Consider the following 10,322-nt stretch of genomic DNA (forward strand, 5'->3'; position numbering starts at 1 on the left):
GCCGAATGCTTTCATTACTTCTGTACATCTCAGACAGTGTAACAAAATTTCCTCCTTTTACTTCACTATATGGTTACGTCGTGATCCACCCCTGCAAAATCCTAATTCCGCAACTATGGCCGCTTCTCTGCTTTTAATGCGTCACATTCATTCACTATTTCATTATAATAACAAAAACAACTTTTACTTTCTCATAATATACTTCTCTCCGGTCAGTCACCCTCCATTCAGTATGAAACAGCGTGACCTACTTACAGTAGAGGAAACATCGCTTACTTGTGTTTCGCACTATCTAATAGTTCGTAATTTTTTTCCTCTCTTCCCGTCAAGGACAACAAGAACACAACAAAACTAGATCATGAGCAACATTACCAGCATTAGTAATAATAATACCAATACGCCTCCTGCTACTCCCCCAAATAGAACATAACACACCCGGGCAAAATAATCTCTCAGATCTTGTTCCTTGTTCGCTCCTCTTGTCGCAGACTCTTTTTTTCCCTTCTCCTCTCCAAATTAATTATCAAAATTTTCTTCATTAACACAATGGTCTCTGACCAAGCAAATTGTGCCTCATGTAATGTCATTTTTTTGCACATGGCATATCTCCATGCTCACTTGCTGTCTTATCACCGCCTGCTAATACCTCCTTTAAGCCGAGATGTCCTGACTTCAAGGTCCTGGTACGGCAGCTCACCAGAATGCAGTTTTCCTAGCACGGCAGCTCACCAGGATGCAGTTTCCTAGCCATGCAGTTCTCCAGATCAATTTTTCATCGCAATTGCGAGGCTTATTGCCTCCCCACACAGTGTTTTAAGTACTCCCAAGTGTTCTAAGTGCTCCCAATTGTTCTAAGTACTCTCAAATGTTCTAAGTGCCTTCCAGTCTTCTAAGTGTTCTCCATGTTAACTAATCAGCCCCTTCCCCCAGCAGTGTTCCAACTACCTACTAGAGTTGGACATGTATGATTTAAAAAATTAAAAATTCAAAAAGGATATGTCACTGGTTTCGTCAAAGAGTTGACGCTTGTATTTTATTAAAAGGGGTCTAAAGGTTCTAAAGGTGCATGTTCTAAAGGTCATGAAAGTTTTAAAAATTAAAAAATCTTTTTTTAAAACAGATCCAAGAATAAAATAATGACCTTGTTGTCAAGAAATAGTATGTAAATGGAATTTCTTATGAAAATCGAAATACATCATATAAACACTCTCAAGGTGAAGATTTTAACAAAAAAAGAAAAAAAAAGCATATCTTTTGTATCAATAACAAGTGTACACATGTGTTTTTCCGAACTTCAAAATAACTCTCAAACTAATATAAAAACTCGCAATTTTAGAACAATCATTATTATTCGCTCCTTCGGAATCATCGATTAACAATCACATCAGAACCGTTCGAGATTGATTGTCACAACCCTAGGACGACTATGGAGAACCTTCGCAGAATGTGAGTATGCCTTGTGCACTTTATTCTCAAATAACTTTAAATGTGTAAAGAGAGTACTGAATACTGTTATAACACGAGAGAACCAAAGGACAATTTCCTTACCAACACGAACTCCGAATTGTTGTACTATACTACCTGTATTATATTATTGCTTTTTACTATTTCAGATAAATGGTGTTGGTTTATTTTCTTGTATTTCTTAATAAATTCTTTCACATACAAAATGCAACTCGTTTCTAAAAAAGCAATCCTCATCCTGAAAGATATGCAAAATGCTTGATCATAATACGTGACAATTAAGCATCATTTTAGTTGTATGCAAGTTCAGGAGAAAATAGAAACTGCTTCTATTTCTTCCAAGTCAGGATCCAAATAAGGACGGCAGAAAATTTCAACCTGGAGGAAGGACAAGTTATTTCTCACACGATAGTTAGGTAAATCGTGAGTTTTAGATCGTGAATCACATCCTTACTTCAGTCCCGTATGAGACAGGCTTTAGTTTTAGAAATGACTGGCGGTCTACTTATGTTAGTATGGACCATATTTCCAATTATAATGAACACGAAGGCCATAATGGTGTTTGCTAATAAGGTGGAGAACTGAAGCTTTAAAATAAAAATTACTTTTTTTTTATTTAATTTTCTTACCTTTTGTTTCGATCTGTTGCACTTCATAACAGCAATGCATAATCAAGAATATCACAGAATTCACTATGTTGAGATAAACATCAGACGTGTTCCCTCATAAAAAATAACTACTACATACCAAAATAAGCTTTTCTGTAACTAAGGTATATAAAAATATTTTGTTTTGTCTGTTGTTTAGCTTTGGGAGGCCAGCTTTTTCACTTACTTTTTTCGATATTCTATTCCGATTCGGTCCTTTTATGGTTTCATACGTTAAATAAAGATTCATAGTAGCAGTAGTAGTAGTAGGAACGGGTTAAAAGCCCCGCAGGGGTTCGTTGCGTTCTGTTCTTGACATAAAATGGGCAATCACTTCCACTTAATTTTACGGTTTGTACAGGTCCCCTATTGTCTTCAAGAAATTGTGTACGATACTTTCGTGACTACTTGAACACCACTATCAACTCCTTTTTTTTTTTTCCTTTTTTGCCACTTTTGGCCCTCCAATACTAAACAGTTACTTTTTGTTTCGACCAAAGGAATAGAATTGCCCGACTTTTTCTTTGTAACAATGAGAGAGATTTGTTACGACCTTATGATCATTGTAAATGAATAAAGAGACCATATAAATAAAAATGGGGAATCAAGATGGTGGCCGGACAGATGAGTACACGAGTTTAAAAATCACTTTTTTTTTTTTTTTTTTTTTTTTTTTTCAATTTTAAACATTTTACACAACTTTACTTTTAGACAATTTTTAGTTTGATACTATCTTTAAGTAACTCAAAACAATTAATACATGTGTGCCAACATTACCTTATGTTATTTATTATAATTTTTAGTGGAAACAATTCTTAGAACAGGCTATTTGGCCACGAATCCTGGCTATTTTGGTTACAGCTCATACTGTAACTTTTCAATCCATTTCAGTAATAATTCTAGTAGTAATTTTAGTCTACCTGTCGCGATGTTTTTCAGTTTTTCGAGTAATCCGAGAGGAGGGCAGCCATTTTGGAAGGCTGTATATCGAAGAAAAATTGTTTTCAGCAAAAAGAAAAAAATATGGGTCTAATAATTTTGTATGTAATTTCTTATTTTAAAAAATAAACTAAACCTGAGACAGTCGTGGGGACCACCCTAGACGATTTGAAATGGAATCACTCATATATAACTATCTTAGCATCGAAGCGAGCAAAAGTTTCTTTGTATGTGTCTAATTTGTCATTTACATCATCTTACCGTTTCCCAATTGTAATCTCAAACAACAACAATAATTCTTTATCTTTCAACAAAACACATGATTTAAGTTTTAAATATCAGTACTGGCTGTGATTTGTAAGGAAATTATGGAGGTAGATGCGTCCCGTCACCGGACCCACCACCTTTGGCTTGTACTGAACAGGAATAAATTACAATTGGTTTTAGTGACCACCTAGAATGGTTGATGCGTTTTTCGGATGAATACTCAATTGTATGGCATACCTGTTTAAAGAAACATTATTAATCTGTATGCAATTATTTACACATATGGCAAGGAAATAGCATTTCAGAAAACAAATGTATTTTTAAAGCATCAGAAGTTACATGAAAGAATTTTATGAAATAAACTACATATTCTTAATCTGTACAGAAATTTTCCTTATATTTGAATTAAGGGATAGTTTAAACACATCGTGTTTCAAAGCAAGGTATATATGCCAAAAAACTTCGCGGTTCTAGTTTAGGGGATCATAAGTTTGTAAAATTTACAGAGAAATATTTGATGTTATTTCGTAAGATATAAGTAGTCACAATATATGGGAACTTTACGTCTTACATCCCTGATAATGATAAGAAACGTAATTCAAACTGTAAGATTTTAACTTAGTGATACTTCATAAGGAAGTCATGATAGACTAAATTTGTATGTCAGTTCAGTGGATTAAGTCATGATCCGTAATCATAAACCTGGCTAACACATAAGGCATGTAGTTATTTGAGGAACACGGTGTATTTCCACTATCCTTGCTCATGGGCATACCTACTGTCACTGATGCACTTTCTCTCTATAGACGCAACTCCGTGCTGCTATACTGCATAATGCATAAATTCATATATGGTCCCCTAAAACAGGATTGCACCCCAAGAACTTCCAGAACAACGCGGAGGGATATCCGTGGAAGATTTTAATTCCACATGTATCTTAGAATGAATTATTTCTTTCTTTTCAGGTTTGGTAAAGGTTTTGGCATTCTAGCTCATATAGTTGGAGAGAACTCTCTAATAAATCAGCCCAATAGCGTCTATGGAATGATGTTTTACAGCATAGTGATTGGCTTATGTAAGTAAATATATGAATTAAAAAAACAAATTATAGTAAATCTCTTACTTTGTTACAAATAAAGACTGGCAGTTATGGCAAAATAAAAAACCCAAAGTGGCAGGGTAAATAAATTTTAAAAATGGCAGTTTGTATCTCAAAAATGAAAATATTCACTGTAATTTTTGTCATGAATATGCCACAAGCGTACATTAAATGCATTACTATACATTAAGGATTGTAAATAGAAATAAATAATAACATTAAAAGTATAAGCCGAAACACATCAAAACGAGGAAAAAGGAAGAAAATTACAAATCATAGAAACATTAGTATTATAAACGCAAAACTGAAGAGAAACTGTGTTAATGAATACCGTGATCTAAAACTACGTAACAGAAAAAGGAAGTTCATATTGAGTAAACAATGCCGTAGCAATTAATAAGGCAGGCATACCATACAGCTCATAACTCACTTCTGATAGTATATCATAAATTTTCTCTTTAAGTTGTTAACACAATTGATGCATTTGAGGTTTCAGAACGATCGTTCAGCATTTACCGGTGTAACAGGAACATATTTGAAGCACGTTACAACCTTGAAGTTAATTTCATCAACCTGCTTTCCATGTATTTGGTTCATCAGTAATGATTAATTGAGTGAGGCATTTACTGGTGACGTAAGTGCCGATCTATTTGTCCCCATTACAATAAGGCTGATAACCGACCCAGTGAGAAGTTTTAAATTCTATATCTCAGTGTGATCACGATGACGGCGAAGAATATTATTTGCATTTCCGTAGTAAGGTGAACTAACCTTAGGAGGCAATCTTAAAATGGCAACTATGGGCAATGATCATAATAAATGGTATTTATTCACAATTTTTTGTAAAAATGGCAAAACATGGCATTTTGCCACAACTGCCGGTGTTTAATTATAACTGCCCGTGTAAATGAAAATGGAATAATTGTGCGATGTTAAACTGAAAATGTTTCATTTTCAAAAATTCATACTACCCAATTAAACGGAGAATTCCTTCTTCTTTTGGTTCTAATGTACACCTGTAAACAAAAAGTAATACAAGATTATGTGAGAAAGGAATTCGTCACTACGTTAATGGTATTAACATAAATGCAGCGACGACTGTAAATGTCTGCATATTTGATGTCTTGCGTGGGTTTCGTAAGGGTCCTAGGTAACATTCAAACCAAAATAACGTCCACAGTCGTAGTACTCCTTGGCAAATACTGTAACTTAATAACTTAACTCTTAATAACTAGCGAACTAGCTTGATGGCACATTATGAAACTTCGAAGGTTCGTTAAAACAGAGACATAAACTGTTTATTGCGTGATACCCTCTGCCGAGCCAAACTAGCTCGGATTGTAGGATAGCGCAAATGGGACTTACAATGTTGTAATGTTAGTACGATCGTACGTTACTCCACGCGATAACTCGAACGGAACCGATTTTTTATTTTATTTTAAAGAACAGATAGAGCAGTTATCTTGTCCGAGTTAGTTAATTGAGTCAGTCCGTTAACATCTTAACGAGTAATAGTGACTTATGTCCGTCCAGTAGTCAACGGTAACTTGAACGAATGCAATGTTTTTACTTTGCTTTTTTGCAATAGATAGAGCTCTTATTTTGCCCGGATACTTAGTGCAAAAAATCCGTTAACATCTTCATGAGTAACCAATGGAAACAATCTGTTAATATCTTCACGGGAAACGATTTCAGACAATCCGTTAATATCACGGGTAACGATTGGAAACAATCCATTAGTATCTTCATGGGTAACGAATGGAAACAATCTATTGAATTCTTTACGGATAACGATGACTTTAATTGCAGCTATCAGTATCGCATGTTCTACTATTGAAACATCGCCTTAGATGGCAACAAATCTCCTCCAGCGGTTTACATCTACCGGACGATATTGAAGCTTCTGTTGCTGATTCTTTTCACTTTTTTTTTTCTTTAAGCAGAGTTTATTATTAATCTGGAATATTGTTTTATACCGTATTAATCTGCCAGCTTCATAGGCTACTCAATAATCTCCTCCTCCTTGGCCTCGCGACTACAACTTGGCCCTTCCCTCTGGTTCAGTGGCTAGCGCGTCTGCCTTTGGTGTACGTGGTCCCGGGTTCAATTCCCGGTGGATGAGCATAAGAGATGTAATTTCCAGTTACTTATTTGTATTACAGTAATCATCCGTCTCCTTTAGCCTAGGAGGCATAACGGTGGGATGTTACTCTACATTTTTTTCGACTGCAACTCTATGCAATATACGTGTATTTTTATTTGATCCTGGAGTGTCCTGACTGTTATTCTATGTTATACAGTAACTTGGTATTGTGAAGTTCCTCAAGTTTCTAAATCACTACTCGCTCTATTCGTATGAATGTGTATTGTTAGGATTGCTCTGTTAAGAACCATTTTAATTATCGTGGATTTTCAGTCTGTGAATCAAGTGGGTTGCTTTACTTTACAGATGACGTAGAATCGCTAATTTCAAATTCTATTTTTGTAATGAACTTCTGTTTACAAACACTAATAAATTTGAACGAAAATATCCTCCGCTACCTTTTTCTTCTTTAGTATTTGGCATTACAGCCATTATAACTACAGGTGATAGGTAGTCTCTCTACAATGACTTTCTCCTATCGTTCATTGTTGCGGCAATTTCAATAATACACTTATTTTTTCTTCAGCAAACGAGATCAAACATGACTCCTCCTTTCGTATTTTCTTCGCTCTTGATAGCTACTTTAACCTTAAGCTGGTCATAACATTCTAGCACAATGATCATGACCCGGATTTGTGTGCACGCACTCACTAACACCCCACCTGCACACAAACACACACTCACATATATTTATAGAGGGTATTTTAAAGGAACTCCGACAACGTTTGGGAGGTGCTTCCTGACACCAAGATAAGACGAAAAGTATAGACCAACCTGGATACAGAAATCCGCCATTTCGGAGTTACGCTGCCGAAAACATGAAAAAGTGAACTTTAAAGGTCCATAGCTCCAATAGTATGGGACCTTCCGTAGTCAGGTCAAGACTTCACTTAGGAACTAATATGTTCGCTATGCAAAAGTACATGTTTCATAATTCTGCGGTGCTCACGCAACATTTTTTTTATAGAGGGGGTTTGGCTACTGACATATAATTTGAAGTACTCACCAACTACCTCACATACTAGTTCCTAAGTAAAGTCTTGACTCGACTAGAGTAGGTCCCATATTATTAGAGCTATGAAACATTATTATTATTATTATTATTATTATTATTATTATCATCATCATTATCATCATCATCATCATCATCATCATCATCATCATCATCATCATCATCATCATCATCATCATCATCATCATCATCATCATCATCATCATCATCATCATCATCATCATCATCATCATCATCATCATCATCATCATCATCATCATCATCATCATCATCATCATCATCATCATCATCATCATCATCATCATCATCATCATCATCATCATCATCATCATCATCATCATCATCATCATCATCATCATCATCATCATCATCATCATCATCATCATCATCATCATCATCATCATCATCATCATCATCATCATCATCATCATCATCATCATCATCATCATCATCATCATCATCATCATCATCATCATCATCATCATCATCATCATCATCATCAACATCATCATCATCAACAACAACAACAACAACAACAACAACAATCATCCATCATCATTATTATTATTATTTTCGAAAGCCTATAACTCCGAAATGACGGATTTCTGCACGCATATTAATCTATACTTTTCGTCTTTATATATAGTCTTGTATTTTTTAAATTATAAATTGGAACACATTTGACACTTTTCTTTACAGACTGATAAACAGCAAATTCTGAACAGTTAGTTATAAAAGAAAATATAAGAAGTATAGTTTCTTTTCGTCTTATATTCGTGTCAGGAATCATCTCTCAAACGTTGTCGGTGTTGTTTTGAAACACTATGAATATATTAGCAGAAATTAAATAGTAATACAAGGGCACAGTGATAGAACACTTACCTCCGATGTGAGGTACTCCCTGGTCCGAACTCCTGCCACACGATTTTCTGGTGAACAACGTCGTGTTCCTGGGTTTCTTGTGGATTTTCTGCTGCTTCCCACATTCTCATTCCAGCAATTATTTCATAATCATTCACTTTCATTAATGATCCGTCTCCTTTAGCCTAAAGGGCATAGGCGTGGGACGTGAAACTTGAAAATTCATTTAATTTCATTTAGATAAAAAGTAAACTTCAAGTCTTTTCATTATTATTTCGTTTATGCAATGCCGTACTTAAAAATGAAGTAAACGCTAAACTTTAGGACTATATGTAGAAATGTAAATCGCAGTAGTATTCTGTTCGTAGCTATAGGCTGAAAATAAGTAGGAAGAAAAAAAAAGTGTCAAAAATGCAGTGATAACTGAGGAACCTCAGATCCGCCATCATTAATGGCTACCAGTCACGTGATAGAATGGGCGACCAAAGAAAATTTTCTAGGGGATGGGGCATCTCCCTTATTGCTATATTATGTTTGGTATTTTTTACTTGTATTAAGAAAATCTTAAGAAACTTAAGTTCCTTTCGTGAGCCCGGGGGGGGGGGGCACTATGCCTCCACCTTCGGGCGCCCATGCGTGATAGGTTTCTGACGTTTAACACTGGAAGAAGATAAAAAAAAAAAACTCACGGGACAGTAAAATTAGTTTCAAGTAACACGAAAGTCGTCGATTAAGCTCTTTCGCCAAATGCATTATCAGAAGGAAAAGGGAGACATAAGAGAGAAGTAAATATTAAAGAACGGAAAAGTTACTATGAAGCATTTTCATGTGGCACCCAACTGTGACCCACTTACATGTGCTTCAATTTTTTCCTTACTTCTTCCTCTATTTATCTGATAAAGCTTATCTTGTTTAGTGTTCTGATTTTTTTTTGTTATTTTCTGGTAGTAATGTGTATATAAATTAAATGAAACTGAAAGTAAATGTAAGATTATAATAAAAAAATAATGTATTAAAACCTGGGCTAGTGGAAAGGGAAGTTATAAACGATTAAAATCAGGGATGTATTTTATGGATAGGATAGTAATATAGGAGTCCTTTCATGTCTTTGAGAAACATGATGTAGTCTGGGAGAATGCAATTGATAGTACGGGAAAGTTGTGCTCAAAGGTACCGTTGTGGTTGGTATGTGGAGAATCTTGAGCGTTGCAGAAGTATCGAAAGAGAAATTGGAGATTTCTATCAACATAAAGAGCTGAACAGTAGATATATTTACGAAGGTACGAGGATCATTTCATAATTAATAATTTTATTTTTACACGATATTTTATTTTAGGCAGTATTTCCTTACGATCTTCCTATAGAGCTCCTCTGCCTCTCACTAACTTCATCCTAGCTTCTCATATTTGCTATTTTATTTAGGCAACTACTTTTGTTTAATCTTCAAAAGCTTGAGTAACTGCTGCAGAAATCCCTTCCAGAGATGAAAACTTGTTCACGCGTAAACTTCCCGACTTTGGGAATAGTTAAAGTATGGAGTCGGCTGGAATGGCTGAGCGCTCTAAAGCATTAGGCTGGTGATCGCAAGATGTCTGGACGGGTTCAAGTCCCGCTATGGCATAGGTTGTGTATTGTCCTCTTTTTCATCGTTTTAATCTAAATGCCACAAACATAAGACGTGAATCTCTTAAAAATAAATAACAGTGGTGTCGGGAGAGATTACAGTGACATTGCGAATGGGGAACATTGATATTCAGCGATAAGAATCGTTTGTATCTCGGACACAGTGACAGCTAGATATGTAGGTGAGCAGGAAAGTCCTCCGTGTGTTCGCACTAGCTATACAGAATCTACACCTGGCATTCTTATATGGAAGCAATAAATTTACAC

The 10,322-nt window shown here is 35.4% G+C and overlaps 1 protein-coding gene across 3 annotated transcripts in view; it reads left to right on the top strand.

Moving 5' to 3' along the window:
- Vkor (Vitamin-K epoxide reductase) overlaps positions 1–10,322 on the top strand; it is an 82,587-nt gene that overhangs the window by 4,988 nt on the left and 67,277 nt on the right. For all 3 annotated transcript variants that reach the window (XM_081771546.1, XM_081771547.1, XM_081771545.1), the window contains exon 2: positions 4,283–4,392. In XM_081771546.1, the coding sequence (XP_081627672.1) occupies positions 4,283–4,392 (110 nt within the window). The remainder of the gene's footprint in view (positions 1–4,282; positions 4,393–10,322) is intronic.

The sequence above is a fragment of the Thermobia domestica genome, chromosome 9, assembly GCF_964235325.1.
Source record: "Thermobia domestica chromosome 9, izTheDome1.hap1.1, whole genome shotgun sequence".
NCBI classification, from domain to species: domain Eukaryota; kingdom Metazoa; phylum Arthropoda; class Insecta; order Zygentoma; family Lepismatidae; genus Thermobia; species Thermobia domestica.